The 21,886-nt window shown below is 40.1% G+C and overlaps 2 protein-coding genes across 6 annotated transcripts; one reads left to right on the forward strand and one right to left on the reverse strand.

Annotated features, from left to right (window-relative positions):
• Nucleotides 1–321: 321 nt before the first annotated feature.
• skp2 (S-phase kinase-associated protein 2, E3 ubiquitin protein ligase) lies at nucleotides 322–14,444 on the forward strand. 3 transcript variants are annotated; one of them, XM_061293311.1, is made up of 10 exons: nucleotides 322–493; nucleotides 1,212–1,462; nucleotides 3,473–3,587; nucleotides 5,772–5,915; nucleotides 11,296–11,430; nucleotides 12,324–12,422; nucleotides 12,508–12,635; nucleotides 13,215–13,266; nucleotides 13,609–13,716; nucleotides 13,790–14,444. In XM_061293311.1, exons 1-10 carry the CDS (start codon nucleotides 480–482, stop codon nucleotides 14,004–14,006), a joined length of 1,263 nt encoding a protein of 420 aa, XP_061149295.1. In that variant the 5' UTR covers nucleotides 322–479; the 3' UTR covers nucleotides 14,007–14,444. The 3 variants fall into 3 exon arrangements, with proteins under 3 accessions (XP_061149295.1, XP_061149296.1, XP_061149297.1); XM_061293312.1 differs by having other exon boundaries at nucleotides 323–493; nucleotides 3,476–3,587; XM_061293313.1 differs by having other exon boundaries at nucleotides 335–493; nucleotides 1,250–1,462.
• Nucleotides 14,445–14,572: 128 nt separating this feature from the next.
• Nucleotides 14,573–21,366, reverse strand: nadk2 (NAD kinase 2, mitochondrial). Of its 3 annotated transcripts, XM_061293310.1 has the most exons (13): nucleotides 20,735–20,784; nucleotides 20,567–20,652; nucleotides 20,396–20,484; nucleotides 19,882–19,970; nucleotides 19,208–19,289; nucleotides 18,955–19,038; nucleotides 18,138–18,277; nucleotides 17,956–18,049; nucleotides 17,764–17,859; nucleotides 17,316–17,371; nucleotides 16,962–17,015; nucleotides 16,767–16,890; nucleotides 14,573–16,697 (listed from the first exon to the last, which is right to left on the reverse strand). In XM_061293310.1, exons 5-13 carry the CDS (start codon nucleotides 19,276–19,278, stop codon nucleotides 16,559–16,561), a joined length of 858 nt encoding a protein of 285 aa, XP_061149294.1. In that variant the 5' UTR covers nucleotides 19,279–19,289; nucleotides 19,882–19,970; nucleotides 20,396–20,484; nucleotides 20,567–20,652; nucleotides 20,735–20,784; the 3' UTR covers nucleotides 14,573–16,558. The 3 variants fall into 3 exon arrangements, with proteins under 3 accessions (XP_061149294.1, XP_061149293.1, XP_061149291.1); XM_061293309.1 differs by lacking the exon at nucleotides 19,882–19,970 and having other exon boundaries at nucleotides 20,735–21,366; XM_061293307.1 differs by having other exon boundaries at nucleotides 20,567–21,366.
• Nucleotides 21,367–21,886: the final 520 nt, after the last annotated feature.

Genomic DNA, 21,886 nt, shown 5'->3' on the forward strand with positions numbered 1-21,886 from the left:
GGGCGGGGCTGATGTTTGGAGAGGAAGAATGAGCAGGACTGCTGCCATGCGTGAATCGAGGAAAACATCAGCTAAAAGCTCAATAAATTGATTATGCATGAAAATTGGTCCTTTAAAAGAAATGTCACTTGTTAGGATCTGAGCGTATGCAGACTAACGAAAACGTTTTCCTCTCTTGCAATAAGTCTTAAAACTTGTGTGTGACAGATTATATAATGAAAATCTCACGTTAATATCTATAATTAATTTGCGTTCCCTCTTAAAAAGACGAACGCAAACGCGCATGCGTGTCTAACCTCTATCAGAACGGATGTTCAATAGGCGCGGGGTAAGTGACGTAATAGTGTAAGGCGCCCTGCAGCAGGCGGTGAGTTTAAAACCATCCAAGTTGGACGGCTGCAGAAAAAAAATAGTCCTGGTGAGCTCCAGTACATGCTGTTTTCCATTTTCAGCACCTTTTCCTCCCTGAAACGGAGGTGATGCCAGGAGACAGGTATGATTGTATCTAGTTTTGCTTGATTTTAAATAGACGTTTTGGGCATTCCACCCCTCGTGAAACGAAACTCTGCTATCTCGGTGTTATTCTGGTTCCCGAATGGCTATTACTTTAATGCATTGCAAATGTATGGTTTCCAAGTTTTCAATATTCAAAATGATTTGTGCTAGACGTCCCTCTAAAATTGCCATATTGCAAATTTAACCAGATTTACCCATTGCATTTTGTTTTTGGTGAGCCTCCCGCTCATTCTACCGTTTCCCTAATGCAGTTGCTCTTATGTTAGTGGAAAAAAGTTGCAAATAGTTTCGTTATGACTGTAACCCTGCCAGAGAGTTTTATGCACGCGTGTCTTAGTGCATAAAACCAGTTTTTCCGAATTTGCGCGGTCAAAGGTTTGTCTCAATATGGCGGGTAAACCTATCTTGCAGGAAAATGTCGTCTTCCAAAGTATTGCCCACAGATCGTTAACAAAACCGAATGAAATGTTGTCAAACTCGATCGGTATTAACATCATAAAGAAAAATGCTTATTTTTTTAATTGCCTTCCACCCAGCGTGCCTCTGCAGGATGTTTTGCTTCGGTGTAAGTCGTCTCTCAAAGTAACTTGCATTTTGCACAGATCGTAAACAAAAACGAATGAAATGTTGTCAAACTCGATCGGTAATAACACCGTAAAGAAAAAAGCTTATTTTTTCATTTGCCTTCCACCCAGCATGCCTCTGCAGGATGTGTTTTGCTTCGGTGTTCAAGGCTCCATGTTGTCCCGAGCCAAGAGTAGCAGCAAGCGCAAGTGCCAAGACGTCTTTACTGAGGGCCTGGACACTGAATGCACTCCAACGGACCTCATTCAACAGTGGTCACCTGGGCACACGCGGCAACATTCTCTTTGTAAGGGCAAAGAGAATGACGGAAAGCCTTTTGTAATTTCCAGACGATCAAGGAAGAGGAAAGACTCAATATGCGGTAAGAACCAGGGTTTTAATAACTTTGGAGTGTTCACTTCTCACTGTTCGGTCATCTTCCATATTGCTTATCCGAGGGTCGTGGGCATCTGGAACCTATCCCAGCAGTTTTGGGGCAGTAGACGTACACCCCGAACTGGTTGCCAGCCAATTGCAGGGCACATATCGACAAACAAGCATTCACAGTCACAGCTATGAACAATTTGGAGTGATAATCAGCCTACCATGCATGTTTTTGGAATGTGGGAGGAAACCAGAGTAACCGATGGAAATCCATGCAATCACAGGGAGAACACGCAAACTCCACACGGGAAGGCTAGAGCTGTAATTGAACCCTGCACCTTTGAACTATGAGGTGGACATGCTAACCAGTGCCTCACTGTGTTGGCGCAAATAACCCTAACCAAGAAAATAAAATCAAGTAGAATGCTTTTTTTTTTTTTTTTTAAGTGTCCCTCTTAATCACAAAAGAATCTCAATAGGTTTTATTCGCCCTCAGTTGATATGACTGATCTTAACCCCAAAGAAGGACATGGAAAAACTCCCAAGAAACGTCTAAGAAAAAATAAGAAACTTTAAGAAGGGGCAGATGGGGGAGTGTTTAATCCCCCTATCACAATGACCAGGTTGGAATGGATGCCAAGTGGGCAGCAATAAAGCTAGCATAACGCAAGGACAGTCTCTTTCCATTCCTTGTTTGCCATGTTGCCAACTTCAAAAGTGGATTTGCGACTTGAATTCTTGTTGCGTTATGATACACCACCAGCTCAGTGGACTTGTGGTATGAGTATCCGCCCTGAGACTGGGAGGTTGTGGGTTCGATCCCCGGCTGAGTCATACCAAAAACTACTAAAAATAAAAATGGAACCCAATGCCTCCCTGCTTGGATTGGGTTGGATTCGGGGTAGCTGTAAAGCTGCACCTTCTTGGGCCGCCCTACATGTGGACGCACCTGCACCTGCTGGGCAACAACCTTCTGAAGGTGAGAGGCTGGCAAGGGGAGGGCACGGCCGCTTGACACCTAAAACAAGCTTTGTGCTGGTAAGACTTGCAGAAATAACTGCTAGTCTCCTCATTTGATGGGAGATAGCATCATCAGTATTACACCATGTGCGGTGTAGTAATTTGTATGCATCTTATTTTCTATGATCTAACCCAAGTGTCTAGTGTCACCTTTTGCTGATTAAAAAACAGCAAAGCCATTCAGCCGCAAGCACAATGTCACTTGGTGGTGGTATTTTATTGACTGTTGCTAGATGACTTCATTTTTTTAGGCGTGGCACACAGTACAAGGACCACAGTTGCCTGACAACTCTTAAACATGCCTTCTTCCGGCCAACGACCTTGAAGTAAAATACAGAGAATAACTACCGTTTTTTTCCGTGTTTAATGCGCAAAATTTAACAAATTTATTGTCCTAAAATCTGGGGTGCGGATTATACATGGGTACAATTTAAAAAATATATATATTTTTTTAATTTGTTTTTTTTTTTTTTTAAGAAAATCATGGTACAACCAAACCAACAACAGGACTGACCGACAAAGTCGTGGAACAAAAAGATATTACCAAAGAAGACAGGAACAGAAACCAAACAGACATCATGACAGTAACACATGCAATGATCCGACGGTGAGCGAGGGGCAGACAGGACTTAAATACAAAACACGTTACATTGATTGAGGTGACACAGGAAGGGAGGGGCGACAATTTAATCTAAAAAAAGAAAATTGGGTGCGTATTATACATGGGTACAGGCTTTTTTCCAGCATCAAGATGCCATTTTTAGGGTGCGTATTATACATGGGGGCGCATTATACACGGAAAAAACCGGTACATTTAAATTCAATCTAACAAGCTAATGTATTACATTAATAGACAAAGACGGAAACATGGGACAGGTTTGCTACAATATACATACAGTTAGATTTAGATATTCCGTTAGACTTTATAAAATAACCCTGTGAAGAAGTAAGTCAATAATTTGTCTTAATCATGTCTGATTATATCCAGCAGGCATTTCATGGGACCACCTTCCAGACGAGTTGATCCTCCGGATCCTCATCTTCCTACCTCTGCAGGACCTCCTCAAGACGTCTGTTATTTGCAGACGCTGGCATCGTTTGGCGTAAGTAGTTGATAATTGTTTCTTGAGATTTCTCTCTCGCTCGCTCTCTTATATTTATATACCGTAATTTTCGGACTAAAAGTCGCACCAAAGTATAAGTTGCACCAGCCATAAAATGCCCAAAAAAGCGAAAAGAAACATATATAAATCGCATTTTGGGGGGCAATTTATTCTACAAAATCCAACACCAAGAACAGTCATGAACGAGCAACAACAGGCTAAATGATAGCTATGCTAACGTGACATAAACACAAACTAAGAGCTGAGAACGGCCCTGACGTAAAATTCAGAGTTATTCAAAAAACTATTGCATAAATAACACGTTAATAAAACCATCTGCGTCACTCGAATTCATTAAATCCATCAATCGTCCTTTGTCAACAATGCGTGCGCGCCGCTGACGGCTCTCTTGCACTTCAAAATATTCCACAGGCTCATATAACGATATATAAATTATATATCAAATAACTATTATATAAGCAATAATGTTATCAAACCATCTGTGCACTCTAAATCATTAAATCCATCGATCAAATTCCTCGTCCTTTGTCAACATGGTGTTATTTACGTAATAGTTTTTTGAATAACTCAGAATTTTACGTCAGGGCCGTTCTCAGCTCTTAGTTTGTGTTTATGTCACGTTAGCATACCTATCGTTTAGCCTGTTGTTGCGACGCTGCGTCAGCAGCGCGGCGGTTGTTTACATAAAGGACAAATATTGACTCGACGAGCTGCTGCTGACGCGACGTTGCGCTGCTGTCGTCACTTGAAATTGAAATTACAGTAATCCCTTGCTACATTGCAGTTCGTTTATCGCGGTTTCCCTTTTTTTTTTGAGAATTTTGGGGGAAAAAACTTATATAAGTCGCTCCTGAGTATAAGTCGCCCCCCCACCCAAACTATGTGAAAAATGTGACTTACAGTCCGAAAATTACGGTGTGTGTGTGTGTGTGTGTGTGTGTGTGTGTGTGTGTGTGTGTGTGTGTGTGTGTGTGTGTGTGTGTGTGTGTGTGTGTGTGTGTGTGTGTGTGTGTGTGTGTGTGTGTGTGTGTGTGTGTGTGTATGTATATATATATATATATATATATATATTAGGGGTGTAACGATTCATCGATACACATCGATATAATGCTCTACGATTTATTGGCATCGATGCTAAACGTAAACATCGATTTATATCGCCGTGTTTGACCTCGGACATTAGACGAGATTTTATTTTGAAATCCAGTTCATTGTTGCTTTCTTCCTCTTTTCGGGAGCAGTGCGCCCGGCGTTGTTGTGTTGTGAGCAGAGCAGGCATGTGAAAGGGGAGTCGACAACTAGTACGCTGCTCCTGGGCTGGTGCTATGGCTAGTGTCCAAAAAGACGAGGAAATTTGCTCCTCTTTAGGCTTCAAGTCATTCGTTTGGAAGCACTTTGGATTCCAAAGAAAAGATGGCTCAACGGACAAGACACGTGCAGTTTGTAAATCCTGCCATGCGGTGATCAAATATTCAGGGAGCACAAATCTCGCCGCACATTTAAAGAAAAAACACGACATCAAAGTTCAGTGTTAAAATAAGCACTTTGTATACTACAATACTCTTGTAATTTCCTAAATAAAGAGTTTGCAGTACCTTGTTGATTTTGCGTATGAATTGTTATAAATCAGGATATTGTTCTATATTTTTTATTAAAAAAAATATATATATCGATCGTAGAGCACTATATCGCGATATATCGTGAATGAATCGCAGCAGGCTTTAAGATATCGGCAAATATTGTATCGTAGTTCTTTGTATCAATATGATATCGTATCGTGACAAAACCCGCGATTTACACCCCTAATATATATATATATATACACACACACACACACACACACACACACACACACAGTGGTACCTCTACTTACAAACTTAATTGCTCCTGTGACGTTTTTTCTTTTGTTTCTCGTAAGTCATGGCATGCATGCGCCCTATAATGGGGTGTACCCTGTGTGTTGACTAAATACAGAAAAGCCCCAGTAATTGAGTCTGCACCTTTCTACACGAAGCGCCTTATGGTGCGGAAAATACAGTAATGATATTGCAGTGGCTTAGAATAATTCTATGAATTGTAACAAGACATTTAATGATTAAAACTACAAATTTACATCCTTGCAGTAGATGGTCTCACTTTTCCGTGTGTGTGTGTGTCTTCTAGGTTTGATGAGTCACTTTGGCAAAGTGTGGACCTGGAGGGGGTGAGCAATATGGGTTTAGCACTGCAGCAGGTGTTGAAGACGGGGGTGCGCAGGTTACGATGCCCTCGCTCTTTCATAAACAACCTTCACCTAACTGGCACATGGTGAGTTGAAACATTAATGTGACTTGTCTGTCAGGGTTTAGTGAGTTGCTAGAAAGTCAATCAGTCATAAAACAGAGAAAGCGAGAGAGACAAAATATTATGTCTGAATATCATCTCTTGTTGAAAGCGTTATGACCCCAAAAATAAACATTTTATTCATTGTGTAATTTTTGATTAATCGGTGACCAGAATTTTTGTCTGTATCTGAACTATCAGCAAAAAAACAACAACACACATACCCTCATAAATACTACCGTACTTTTCCATGTTTAATACGCCCCCATGTATAATACGCACCCTAAAAATGGCATGTCGATGCTGGAAAAAAGCCTTTTCCTACTTTTTCCTAATTTTGACACCTACTTAAGTCCGTAAACGTAAAATTATCTCAGAAAAAGATCGTCTTTGGGAACAACCGGATGTTATTCTGCTGGTCAGTATCACTGCGCATGCGCAAGCAAACTCGATAGCAAAGAAATATGTGAGACTCTCAACGGGATCACCAATATTTGAGTGATGTTCCAGTTATTTATTATCTTTCTGTGTGTTCACAATTGTCATGGTAATCTTTCTGGTGATTTCTTAACTAGGCTGGATGTAGTTTTTTTGTTGGCGTTGATTTCTCCGACTGCCCAGAAAGGCACCACCGCGATCAGTTAGGTTAAAATGAAAAGAGAGGAAAGTGACGTGCGGACATGTGAAAAAGGCGGCTCGTATGGGAGAGAAGTTGAAGAGGAAAAAAGACACCCTTGGAAACCAAAACTTGCCCCTCCTCGTGACTCGGAGCCGCAACAAACGTTTCGGATTTGTGTAGGGTACATTGTGACAGCAAATGAGCAGGTGATCGAGCAAGCGTCTGATACGAGAGCATTGTGTTCGTATGGAGCGTGTTTGAAGTGAACAGCAGAGACGAAAGGAACAAGGCAAAGTGTTGTGAAATAAAATACGACCTGTAATACGCATTTAGGTTTAAAACTGAACTCTCGCTCTTTAGTATATAGCTGACGTGTCTTGCGCATCCGTTCTGTGCATCTGTAATGGCGGCCTCCGTATGATATCCGGTTTGCGATGGAGATTAAAAAACAAACAATATTTGACAATAACACACCATCAAGGATTGCACCATCGCATCAAACGATGTGTCGTCAATTATGAATTTTACTGACTGTGTTGGGCAGGATGGCTGAATGCGATGCGCAATTGAAAACGAGAGAAGAAAGGTGATTTCAAGTTTCATTTCAAGGGAGATTTTCTTCAAAAAAAAATTTTACCCATGTATAATGCGCACCCCAGATTTTAGGACAATAAATTTGTTAAATTTTGCGCATTATACATGAAAAGACGGTAGTTGAATGGTATTTAGTAGGCGTGTAACGATACATCGATACACATCGATTAATCGATATAATGCTCTACGATTTATTGGCATCGATGCTAAACGTAAACATCGATTTATATCGCCGTGTTTGACCTCGGACATTAGACGCGACTTTATTTTGAAATCCAGTTCATTGTTGCTTGCTTCCTCTCTCCGGGAGCAGTGCGCCCGGCGTTGTTGTGTTGTGAGCAGAGCACGCGCGTGAAAGGGGAGGCGACAACTAGTACGCGGCTCCTGGGCTGGTGCTATGGCTAGTGTCCAAAGAGACGAGGAAATTTGCTCCCCTTTAGGCTTCAAGTCATTCGTTTGGAAGCACTATGGATTCCAAAGAAAAGATGGCTCAACGGACAAGACACGTGCAGTTTGTAAATCCTGCCATGCGGTGATCAAATATTCAGGGAGCACAAATCTCGCCGCACATTTAAAGAAAAAACACGACATCAAAGTTCAGTGTTAAAATAAGCACTTTGTATACTACAATACTCTTGTAATTTCCTAAATAAAGAGTTTGCAGTACCTTGTTGATTTTGCGTATGAATTGTTATAAATCAGGATATTGTTCTATATTTTTTATTAAAAAAAAAAAAAATCGGATCGTAGAGCACTATATCGCGATATATCGTGAATGAATCGCAGCAGGCTTTAAGATATCGGCAAGTATCGTATCGTAGTTCTTTATATCGATATTATATCGTATCGTGAAAAAACCCGCGATTTACACCCCTAGTATTTAGATAAGATTCTGGTTTGGGAAAAATAATTGACGAAAGTAAATCACTCACAGCTTGCATAACAATGTAAATTTATTGCTCTCAAAATAAATGTATAGCCATTTGTCTCCGATACTGGCAACAAACGTGAGAACTGTACACAATTAAATGAAAATGTCCAAATAGGGCCTAAAGCAGGGGTCACCAACACGTTGCCCGCGGGCACCAGGTCGCCCGTGAGGACCGCATGAGTCGCCTGCAGGACTGTTCTAAAATTAGCTCAAATAGCGGCACTTGTCAGTGAGCTGCATCTATTTATTTTACAGTCAAACCTCGATTTTGAACGTCCCGGTTCCTGAAATAATCGGAATTTGAACAAAAAATTCGAGATTTGTTTGCTTCGGTTGTCGAACAAAATTCGGAGGTCGAACCTCGCGAGATGAGCCGGGAGGACTCAAGAAAACCCGACCGCGCGGCCCGGATGCTGACTGACTCCGTTGTTATTGTATTTTTGTTACTTTGAGGATTGTATTAACCCCTAATCATGCCTCCAAAGACAGCAAGTGGGAGCAGTAAAGCCATCCTAAAACACAAAGACGCTCTTAAAGTTAAAAAAAGTTAAAGTCCCAATGATCGTCACACACACATCTGGGTGTGGTGAAATTTGTCCTCTGCATTTAACCCATCCCCGTGTGATTTTAATCCATCCCCTGGGGGAGAGGGGAGCAGTGAGCAGCAGCGGTGCCGTGCTCTGGAATCATTTGGTGATCTAACATTAAAGCAATGCGACAGTGAGCGCCCGGCGCACTGCGGTTGCGTGATCGGACCAAATTAAGCTCCCTGCGCACTTAGGTCCACTTAAATTTTGGAAAGTACATCAAGACTTTAAAAATATTTTCTAAATTTTAGCGACTGCTCTGTCACAATAATGCGACCAGCGCGGTGCAGTTGCGCAGTCGGCGACGCGCTACTGTTGCGCGATCGGACAAAATTAAGTTCCCTGCGGACTTACTAGGTCCACTTAAACTTTGGAAAGTACCTCAGGACTTTAATTTTATTTTCTAAATTTCAGCGACGGCTCTGTCACAATAATGCGACCAGGGCGGTGGGCGACGCGCTACGGTTGCGCGTGCGGCGGTGCGCTGCAGTTGCACGATCGGACAAATATGCGCAAATGAATAAAGGCGGGTTTCTTTTGTCTTGAAACGAATTAAAATTTTTTCCATTATTTGTAAAAATAGATTCGGAATTCGACCGATTTGCTTCTCAAACCGCCTTCTGGAACGGATTGTGGTCAAAAACCAAAGTTTGACTGTATTTGTGCTATTCTTGTTCAAATCACACTTACATGTGAACTGGAAATGATAATAATAACATATAGTGAAAGCCAAATTGAGTAAATCGGCTATTTCAGAAGTGTGTGTCAAACTGGTAGCCCTTTGCCTTAATCAGTACCCAGGAAGTAGCTCTCGATTTAAGAAAGGTTGGTGACCCCTGGCCTAAAGTGTCAAGATTTTGTGTAGTCACAAATACTTTCCAGCGGCACAGTGACTCACTGGTTAGTACATCCACCTCACAGTTCGGAGGCTGCGGTTTGCCCGTAGGTGTGAGTGCGGATGATTGTGTGATCTGTGTGCCCTGTGATTGGCTGGCAAACGATTCAGGGTTTCCCCCGCCTTCTGCCCGATGACTGCTGGGATAGGCTCCAGCACGCCCGCGACCCCCATGGGGACAAGCGGTACAAAGAATGGATGAAAGGATGGACAAATATTTTCAGCACTGCCTTGATACTTTTTGGGCAGTGACCCAAGATTCTTATGTTGCCACTTGGTCAATCTCAAAGCTGTTTAAGTTAGAGACCTTGTGATTGTCCGTCTTTTTGACGTTGCCCAATTGTATTAATGTCTGGAGACATTCTTGTCCAGTCCATCACTTTTAGCTTGCTTAGTAGGACTTGAATGGGTGTTTGGGGTACTTATCAACTGTTGGACCACTGTATCAGCTTGGCCATTTTGCTGAAGTTCAGTTTCAGGGTGTCGTAATGTTCCCTGGACAGTCTGTTTATAGAGATTTTTTTCCTTCCTCTATACATACTATATACACCCTCAGAGCTTTAGTTTTGCCATGAGGTTCCTTATTGAACTTCCAGTATAGAGTGTGAGATTGGTCACACCAGATTTTACACACCAGATTTGACCATGTACTGGCACTCAGTCACCAAACACTGCATAGCGAAAATGGATAATTGAAAATTTTCATTTTGTGGTGGACAGAATTGTCTCCTATATTTCCTCTCCTGTGTGTGCGTGCATGTATGTATATTAGGGGTGTAACGATACATCGATACACATCGATTAATCGATATAATGCTCTACGATTTATTGGCATCGATGCTAAACGTAAACATCGATTTATATCGCCGTGTTTGACCTCGGACATTAGACGCGACTTTATTTTGAAATCCAGTTCATTGTTGCTTGCTTCCTCTTTCCGGGAGCAGTGCGCCCGGCGTTGTTGTGTTGTGAGCAGAGCAGGCATGTGAAAGGGGAGTCGACAACTAGTACGCTGCTCCTGGGCTGGTGCTATGGCTAGTGTCCAAAAAGACGAGGAAATTTGCTCCTCTTTAGGCTTCAAGTCATTCGTTTGGAAGCACTTTGGATTCCAAAGAAAAGATGGCTCAACGGACAAGACACGTGCAGTTTGTAAATCCTGCCATGCGGCGATCAAATATTCAGGGAGCACAAACCTCGCCGCACATTTAAAGAAAAAACACGACATCAAAGTTCAGTGTTAAAATAAGCACTTTGTATACTGCAATACTCTTGTAATTTCCTAAATAAAGAGTTTGCAGTACCTTGTTGATTTTGCGTATGAATTGTTATAAATCAGGGTATTGTTCTATATTTTTTATTTAAAAAAATATATATATCGATCGTAGAGCACTATATCGTGAATGAATCGCAGCAGGCTTTAAGATATCTGCAAATATCGTATCGTAGTTCTTTGTATCGATATATCGTATCGTGACAAAACCCGCAATTTACACCCCTAATATATATATGTATATATATATATATATATATATATATATATATATATATATATACATATATGTATATATATATATATTAGGGGTGTAAATTGCGGGTTTTGTCACGATACATATATATATATATATATATACTGTATGTCTATCTACTGTGTATATATATACATACACACACCTGTCTGCTGTTATTGTCCTATAGTTGTTTATATTTGTAAAAGCGTTGTTGCATTTTTGCTCCGTTAGCACACTGCAGGTTGCTGAAATGGACCTTTCTAGCTCAATCATCACCACGCCCATCCTTGAGAGCATCCTCTGTAGCTGTAATCTGATAGAGTGTCTTAGTCTGGAAGGCCTGCAGCTCTCTGACAACATTATCAGGTTAGATAATCTATCTATCTATGTATACCAAAAACAACCCACAATGTGTACACATCCCAAACTTTTGGAACAACAAAAGGCCTTATTGTTGTGAAATTTTATAATTATTGCATTAAATTGCAAAGTATTGCATTATATTGCAATCTTAAATAGTATTGTGATATCCCCTGGCTAGCAGGATAAATCAGCTCTCTTCTAAATGTGGATTATAAACTGATATAGTTGATATCTGCCAAAAACAACAAAATTGTGCTGAGTTTCAGTGGTGTCTGCAACATCTTGGATAAAATTAAGTGAAACTTTGAAAAGAATTAATAATTCCCTGACATTAACCCACTTTTAAATTGATCCCTTATTGGCTTTCAAATTACCGTATCTTCCGGACTATAAGGCGCACCTAAAAAGCAAACATTTTCTCAAAAGCCGACAGTGCTCCTTATATTCCAGTGCGCCTTATATATGGACTAAATTCCTAAATTCAAACTGGCCCAAAGCATTGTGTCATGAAATCAAGCATAAGTGGCCTGCTGAAGACTATGAATCATGAATCAAAAAGACTATGGATCATTATTTTGTGATTATAAAGTCATTTATTGCATCTGAAGTTGAAATGAAAAAGATAAAATGGAGAATGGTTTGATTTGGATTAAAAATCTGACATGATGCATTAATGGTGCGCTTTATAGTCCGGTGCGCCTTATAGTCCGGAAAATACGGTAGATAAGGGGGAGATCAGATGCCAATGCTCATCAAAACTCAACAGCAATGATCGGCCCGACTGATAATTGATCGTTCCCTAAAAAGCACATGTGACACTTGAAATGGCTATGTAAGTCAATAGTCATTCATATGCTGGTAATATATTCACATTAACGCTTGAATTCCTCTTGCAGTAGTCTGGCCCAGAATTGGCGTCTACGGCAACTCAACCTCAGCGGCTGCTCTGACTTCTCTGCTCAGCCCCTCGGCCACATGCTACAATCCTGCACCAGGTCCACTCTTGCAACTTTTTTTTTTTCCACTCACACTCCTTACAACGGACCGTCTTCATTTCCATTTATCGACTCCTTTTGACAGAATAGAACAGTTGAACATATCGTGGTGCCACTTCAATAGCAATCATGTGAAGAGCGTGGTAAATCATGTCAGCTCCAACGTTACACACCTGAACCTCAGCGGATACAGAGATGGCCTCACACTAGATGGTGAGTGGGGGAGATCTTTAAACTGTTATGTAATTTGGTATTTGATGGATTTTGTCACTTTTACAAGGGAGATATATTAAAACATATATATAAACAATTAATTGAATTTAAAACTTAGACTCAAAACTACCAACACTTTATCTTGAACATTCTATTCTTTTTATCAAGTACAAAATGACCTTGTAAATAAAATTCAAGCCCCTTGCTTTTTATTCTGCGGCATTTACCTGAACCTTTACAGAATTTTAACTTTGTATGCGTTCAAACTGAGAACAATCATCTTTACATCCTTATTGAATTTCTTTTCTTTTTTTTTTCTTTTTATTTTCACAAGACTTGGGACCTCTAAGGGCAGGATTAGGCCACTCTGGTCTTAGAGAACAGCTTGCCCCGTCTGTTTTAAAGGTTTCCCTCCGCTAAAAAAATACTGTCTCTTGTGGTACGCTTTGACCTGGTGGGAGCAGTGTGGTGCTGTACAAGCATTTAATGCTCACAATGAGAAATTCGCACTTGAACTCTGCTAATACAGTATTACAGCAGGTAGGTGATGCTTAGCTTATACGTTTTCTCTCTTTCTAGATGTGAAGGCCTTGGTTACAAGATGTCCTGATATTCATACACTAGATTTGAGGTATGTTTGTGTTCATGTCTTCACACCAAATATTTGCAGTATTCATCTATGTTCACTTATCAAGAACATCAAACAGTCAAGTGTGGTCTGTTCTTAACAATAATTGCAAAATAATTTTCTATTTTCATTTGGGACCTTTCATATGAGACTTGAAATGCAGTCCCCTCCAAAATTACTTGGCAATAAAAGTATATGACAGGAAGTTAACATTTCAGCTTTTGTTGTCGCACCTTTCATCTTGTCCTTGGGAAAATATATTTGGTGACGGTGTAGCATAGTCCCTTAAATTGTAGGGGTACAGTATTTGTTCTTCATGTGTTGCCTTATGTTTCTTCTTTCCAGTGACAGCACTCAGCTGATGGCCGACTGTTTCCCTGTGCTGTCTGAGCTCAAACATCTGCACCATCTGTCCTTGAGCCGCTGCTACCACATTCACATTGCATCCCTCACGTGTGTTCCAGCCGCCATACACAAAGCTCTGGTTTTAAGCAGGCAGTGCAAATAACTTGAGTTGTGTTTGCAGTGACCTCAGGAAGACGTTCCCCAAACTGCACTACCTGGAGGTTTTTGGCCTCGTAAATGACAGCCACTTGTCCTCATTGAAGAAGGAAAACCCTGGCATTTGTATTAACTCGCTGCCTTTCTCTGCTGTCGCCCGACCCACGCCTGCCAGCGTCCTGGGGACCGTTGGCGGCTACAGCATGTGGAGCAGGAAAAATCGACTCAGGTTTACGTTATAGGTTTTCTTTCCATTTGACCCCAAAACACACATGTAGGAAATGATAGTTTGTTGCTATCCATGGTTCAAGTCAATAAGTTCTAAACACAAAATAAACATTTGTAGATCGTTCAGAGAAATTATGTACGTTTCTGTTGCTAGAAAACTTTTAATGGCACCAAACTGTTCAAAAGGTTAATAATCAGGAAAATGTTAAGCCAAATGCAATCTTTGCAGCATGTCTTTCAATATTTATAGCAGTTTGTCTCTGACCTTTTATACTCACCGTCATTGGTGTTTAGATTATATTTTTCTAAGTGGATTTTCAGTATGTGGTGAACTACACCTAACTTTCAGAAAGTGTTTCAGATGTTCATAGTTGAGCCACGTCTTCGACAAGGCAATCAGGTTATTGTATGTACATTTCCTGTTTGTAGTATTAAAGTTGACTTGAAGCAAACATGTCTTCCATATGTTGATTAAAAAGTAGTGCCAAAAATCTTAAATTGCGCTTCATTATAAACAAGTCAGCCGTTGGCGAGTGCTTGCTTTTTTGTATATGCAATAAGCAGAAAGGTTGTCCAGCAGTTTAAGATTAAGCACCAATCTTACCTTTATTGTATCAGATAATATCACAGACTGCTGTTCGTTGAATGAAACAGGGCCCGTGTTACAGAAAATGTTTTGACACTGAACACATTAACATAGAAAGTTCTCATGGCACATTGCATATCACAGTATGACTTAATACTTCCATACAAGCCCTCTCATATTTAATATGCATCTGCAATGTATCAACACTCAATCTTGGAAACAATTCACATTTTATTGCGCTTTCTACTTAGCAGTTGACCTAAGACAAGAAGCAAAAGGCTCCTCTTGGTTTTAAATTCTCCCTTTCGTGCGATGTTTGCTTTTAAATCTTATTTTATACTAGTACAACTACAAAAATATCTTTTCAAACAAATCTGTTTTACCTCTCCCAATAGAAACTTGAATAGAGGAAATAGGAACATCACAAGCACAAACACAATAGGCCACTTGCAGATCTCTGGCTCTTCAGCAACCAACTTTGAATGGAGTCAATGGAAAAAGCTGATATTTTAAATAAAACATGAAAAATATGGTTCAAATGCTGACAGTAAATTATTTCCGTCAGATTGATCGCATTGGGTTTCACTCCCTGTCACCTTGCTTGCCATATTGCCCGTCCGTCTCTTCCTAATCAGTTTCAAGATATTGACAAAGAAAATATGGTCAAAACAATTGCTATTTTGGTCAGTCTTTTTTATCTGTTTGCTTGATTAATTGAACAGAGGTAACCAATTCTTTGAAAAGATTCTTTTTACACCAATGCTCAAGCATGGGACAGTGCAGTTATTTAAGGCATACCGTAATTTTCGGACTATAAATTGCGGGGTTTTTCATAGTTTGGGGGGGGGGGGGGTCGACTTATAAGGCGCGACTTATGTTTTTTTTAAAAAAATTTCAAAAAAAATTTCACTCTAAATCATTACATCCATCGATCAAATTTCTCGTCCTTTGTCATCCTGGTGACAGAGGGAGGACATGTCCAGAGGTTATGGCGCTTTAAAGTGTTAATTACTTTATTTGATTTTTTCTCTCTATTTTTCATATTTGAATATGTTCAAGATAAAGATATCAAAGCATCTGAAGTGATCAACTATACTAAAAATAACATGTGAAGTGGTCAACTATACTTGTAAGTGATGTGGTAATGATCAAGTAAAAATTTGTGAAGAAATTCTGAGTACAAGTCGCCCCCCCACCCAAACTATGAAAAAAAAGGTTACGGTAATAGTTATTTGATATCTAATTTATATAGTTATATGGGCCTGTGGAATATTTTGAAGTACAAGCGCCGTCAGCGGCGCGCACCCATTGTTGACAAAGGACGATCGATGGATTTAATGGATCGGAGTGAGACAGATGGTTTTATAAAAGTGTTATTTATGTAATAGTTTTTTTTCAATAACAATGTTACGTCAGGCCCGTTCTCACCTCTTTGAGTTTTGTCACGTTAGCATACCTATCGTTTAGCCTGTTGTTGCTCGTTCATGTCGGTTCTTGGTTTTGGATTTTGTGAAATAAATTGCCCCCCAAACTGCGACTTATACTCCGGAGCGACTTATGGGTTTTTTTTTTACTTTTTGGGGCATTTTATGGCTGATGAGACTTGTACTCCGGAGCGACTTTTAGTCTGAAAATTACGGTATACTTTTTTTCCAACACCTGCACGGTTTGTACTATCATTCAAAGCCATTTGTTTGGTAGCCTCCTTTTATACACTTGATTCTCACATGCGCAGATGGGACCTGCAAGTGGCTGAATGTCCCGTTCGCTTTTATTATTTTGGTGTTGATTCAGTCAAGTATTGCATCACCTAATTATAAATTGGATAAAGATAAGAATTAACAGGGCAAGAGGAAGAAATTACCCCCCCCCCCTTTTTCTTAATACCTGTAAAAAAGATCTGTTCATCTACCAGCCACATGGTTCTGTAATGCTTTACACATCTTAGGAGAAGCCAGTTTTATCTGCTTTAGACTTCCCTCAGTTATCCAGAACAACTGTGCGGAGTTGATCGTCCTCACTCATGCTGATTGTTGCAATGGCGCCGTCATTGAACTCAAATGAGCTACCACCGTCCACCACCATGCAGGCGTCCCAGCACCGAGAGCGAACGCACACCCTAAGGGGAAAGCAAAGTTCAGAGAGCGAGCACTTGGATTTAGGAAGCAGACGAGTGTCAGGGACAGACTTGCTGGCGAAGCCTCTCTGCCGGCTGCTTGAAAACACTCTGTTTACGATTGGCTCTCGGATGCTGAAGAACAAGCGTCTGTCCTCTGGACTGAACACCAATGACTCATTGTACCAGTCAGTAACTGAACACAAGTATAACAGTGTTTAAAAAAAAAAAAAAAAAAGGGGAAATGATGGTGTTTTATGAACTTACCTTTATCAATAAATTCAGGGTTTAGTGGAATAGCAAGGCCCGTTTGACATTTTCCTAAAATAAAGAGATGTTACTAATCAGCTAAGATACTGGTGGTTTACTGAAAGGGGAAGGCAACTCAAATATGTTCTTGACAATAAGAGGCAAGGATCATACTGCAGCAAATCAAAATCAGATCAGATTATTTTGCCCGTATGCAACCCGCATCAGAATTTTTTTAAGACGGTCTGAACAACTCATTTGCAATTTTCTCAACTCTGACCTCGGTCGCTTACTTATGTGGTCCTAGATCAGATATATATCAATATTGTACAGAAAATGTTTGAGTTCACTTCCCTTAAAGTGATAAGGTACCTATTGTTAGGATCTCATTCACCGCTTGTTCAGCAAGTTTGTTGATGTTATATGACCTGTAGACAGCAATGGGAGAAAAATAAATCTTTAAAAAAGGAATAAAAACTACAATTCTGCAACCTGAACTGTTGATAAAATTGTGAACCTTGTCAAATTATATTTTACAGAATGCCTTGACAGGTATTAGATTTCACAGCACATTCAAATTCAAGACACCCTGTGCCTACATGCAGTGTTTTTTTGGTTGTCAGATAACGAACACCATGTTGAAACAAATGGTGTCCATATGTGCATGCAGTTTAACAATGGATATTGTGGTTGTGTCATCAGACTTGATGCCACAAATTCTCGGGCACAGGACAAGTTTGGCAAGGCCATGGAAAACAACTTCTGATTAGTTTTTTTTTATAACAAAAAAAACACACACACACACGAGTGTGTGATTTACCAAGCTTTGGATCCTGTTCCTGTGCAAATGCTGAGCCCTGAACTTTTCTGCTTTTCCCATGGACCATCATCGACTGAGATCTCATAGTATGACGCCCTGAAGAACCAGCAAGTAATTCAAAGATCATGCAGGTAGCCAAGATTATTAATGCAGCAGAAGCGCTAGTGGGTCGCATTTCAATTACAGCAGTACCTAGACGACAGAGATTCTCCGATGAAGATTTCATTCAGGCTCCGGACGGGAAGAAGACTGGGCTTGGAGACGCTTTCATTCAGTAGTCCGGTCTCTGTGAGCCAACCCAAATTGACAAGAGAACACATTTATTCCAAGACCAGTTAGTTAGTTTGGGGCACAGAATGCAGACAAAGACTTACTCTGCTGGTGGTCCATGGTGGTGATGCGATGGGCCTGGCTGTGTTGCTCCAGGCTCAGCTGCTGTTCATGCAGGTCTAGCGGAGTGGGATTTATTCCAGTGCCCTCAAGGTGAAGTCGAATCCTTTGTCGCCACTGCCACCTGAAAGTGGTACAGAGAAGGTGAGCACACATTTGCTCCCTTGTATAAATATCTATTCAATTTTTAATGAAGCATTTTAGGGCTGGGTGATCATGGAAAAAATAATGTCAGTATAGTTAGCTTTTTTTATTTTAGAGCATTTAATTAGCAATTGAAGGTTATTTCAGGTCAACGTTGAGCTGTTAACATTGGTGGCAACAGTCTGACGCCAATGTAAACGCCCCAACAAGTCTAGAAGAAAAATAAAATAAAATAGGGCGGCACTGTGGCGCACTGGTTAGCACATCTGCCTCACAGTTTGGAGCGTGCTGGTTCAATTCCACCTCCGGCCCTACCTACGACTACTACTACTAATAATAGGCGGCACAGTGGCGCACTGGTTAGCACGTCGGCTTTCAAAACTAGTTATTCATCAATTTGTTGTGTAGTCTATATTGTATAAGAGGTGTTAATGGATTATTTGGGTTCATAGTCATATTGGCCCTCCACAGACTGTAGAGAAGTGCAGTAACAATGTTAAAATTCAAATTGAACAACAATTTAAGATGACTAGATACTTTCTACACACACCGTAAAAGATAATTCAAAGGATGAACTTTAAATACTAGTTGTGAAAAGATTGTATCTTACAATAAATTATGCACAAAGCCTCTGAATATACGCAAGTAAATACGCACCTGAACTCACCACGGCAGAGTTTCCCCAGAGCTTCTGGGAATTTGCGAGTGTACTTTACAGGCAAGCACAGATGACCCTCTGACCTAAGAACAAATACAAATAATTTATCTTTTTTTTTTTTTAATGGAGCCAGGGGTAAAGCAACAGAGATGATCAAGATGAGACATTATGTTGTAATTGTCTTTGACTTTGTCAGTAGGTGTTGAAAAGTGAAAGTAAAACACTGCTGTCTTGTGATGAGCTGTATTGTACCTCTCAGGGTCTGTGTTTACTCCAACAACTGGTTTCTCCTTGCTCAACACCTTACTGGCAACAAGCAGCATTGTCCCATCACCTAATAAAACAAACTGCAGTTACATAACATGTATTATAGTTAATAGTCGATTGAAACCTTAGTATATTTGACTGTTTTGGGCCTTTCTGTTTACTCAACCAGAATAACATAAGGGAAAGTTTAAATTAGGGTTGAACAATTTTGAAAATGAGTCTAATTGCGATATTTCACCCCCACACCCTCAATGTGATTATTTTTTTCAAGGTATTCTTTTGCATGTATACATTTAACAAATACAACCAATATATGAATCTGTATTACAATAAACAACCAAAGTTGTTACACATTACATTTCATTCTTTAGGTTAGTCTTACACTAAAATAAAAGTAAATGAAATAAATTTCACCAATCTGAGACTACTGTACATCTACTATTCCACCCCTATACATAGTTTTTTTAAAAAAAAAAAAAAGCTCACAACCAAACCAAATTTAGCATTTTTTTCTCTCCCATAATTGCAGCCTTTGCCAAGTGAAGATTGTTTTCTACTGCATTGTGATGTCAATTTGAATTTGATAAATTGCTCAGCCTTGCTCAAGCAATATTTCTGTCGATTACCAACATCTCCACCTACAACCAAACCATTCTTACCTCCAGCAGATATGATGGCATCTGCCCATTGCACTACTTCGGAATCATATCCCCCCCTTTTCACTACTTTAACTTCAATTCCTTCTTTCCTAGAAACACATGTTCAAATACATCTCACAAATTTACTGTAGCAGCACAAAGCAAAAATAACATCTAGATCAGGGGTGTCAAACTCATTTATGTCACAACGGTTTTCTTCAGAGGGCTGTTATGACTGAACCAAAATATTATTATATATGCACAAAAAATATCTCAAAACCAGAGGCCGGTAAAAAACTCAAATATTGATGGCGGGTAACAGTTGCAATATGGCAACGTTAATCAAAGTGAAATGCAATTTTGTTATTTCCACAAGAAACAGCCATCCGTCATTAAATCGATAAACATAATTCACAGGCCACTTAAAAGGATCTGGTGTGCCAGATCTGACCCCCGGGACTTGAGTTTGACACCTATGATTTTGGGAGACGAGTGTAGGATAGCTGTGGGTATCTCTGTGCAGCAAGCATCTTACTGTAGACTTTTCACAATATGTTCCACGTTGTTTGTGTGGATGTTGTGTCTTTCCAGCAGGCCACTGTAGCTGGAACCCTTCAAAGCAAGCTGCAAAACACATTCAAAGTCATGTAAAAATTCCAAATAGAAATCGTTCAGTGGCTTTTAGCCTCACGGAAGGAAGTCTCACCAGATGCTTCAGATCCTCCTCGGAGAGTCCTGCATACCGATAACGTTGCTGTTCGAACTCGTATCGGGTCGTCTTGGTAACCACCGCTACTTTTTTAGGTTTGAATGCATATTTTGGTTCGGCTGAAGAGTTGCATGTTGAAGTGTGAATTTGACGAAGTGGGCTTACGCGTAAGGTTAGACTCGCTACGTGATTTCCAAGACACATCAACTTCTTCACAGAAGGGCAAGGCATAGTTCAGAAGTGCAAAAACACAAAACTACAAGTTCCACAAGATGTGCCGAATGACGCTCCTGTTCGGTGTTACTTCCAACAGAACATTTCATATCAAGCTATTAATCCGTTAGAAGTGGCGAGTATCCATTCAAGAAGTGAGAGTAGACACAAAGTCTGGAAGGTCACCATCGAGTCTACACGTTTAGATCATTTTGTCAAAAAAAAACGGTTTTTAATAGTTCTCGAGTCTCTTTGCTAACATGTATGTAACAGTGGCATTCAGTCCAATTTAATAAACAAGGTGGTTCTCGTACCCACCTGAATGTTAATATGTGTACAAGCTAACCTTAACGTGAACACAGCTTAGCACGTTGCCTAAATATCGTAAACAAGTCCCATGACTACCAACGATTCAATCCGCACCAGTCACCCCACACACACTCCAACAGGCATTTAACACACGACGGAAAAGGTTAAATTCCCAAACAAGTGGCGACCTGACCACTTGATACAATCATGGGGCTTCCTTCCCGTCCATTACAACCAAGCACGTATTTATCGTACGTAATGGCGTCAAGGCACTCCTATTGGGTACTTAGAAGGTGAGGTCAGATTGGTGGGCGTGTTCTGTTAGTAAAGTTGTTGAACTTGTGGTGCATTCAAGTAAAATAGGATAATTGGAAGTCCCACTTTACGGTTTGTTGTTACTGTTCAGCTTGTATTTTTGATTTTCAAATAATTCAAAATCTCTGTAGTTTACTTATAAAATCCATTTTGGACTAATTTGTTCAGCGTGTCACTTGTATTTTTACAGGTGGCAATGCCCATTGAAATGAAGAGTTTGTAAAATACGAGGTACATTAAAACTATCATGACCCCAGTACATAACGTATGAAAGTCACTCATGCCATCTATGTGATCTATGCGGGTCTAATTTCTTGAATCCTTAAGAGGAGACATCCCATATTATTTATTCGTCATGGTTAAAAAGAACCCATTCATCACCACCATGTCATATCCCTTCCAAACTATTTATAATTCAATGTTTGTGGAGGTTTGTGGTGATTGTATATTTATATATTGTATATATGTGTCTTTTAAGAA

This window comes from Syngnathus typhle, linkage group LG12 (assembly GCF_033458585.1).
Source record: "Syngnathus typhle isolate RoL2023-S1 ecotype Sweden linkage group LG12, RoL_Styp_1.0, whole genome shotgun sequence".
Taxonomy (NCBI): Eukaryota; Metazoa; Chordata; class Actinopteri; order Syngnathiformes; family Syngnathidae; genus Syngnathus; species Syngnathus typhle.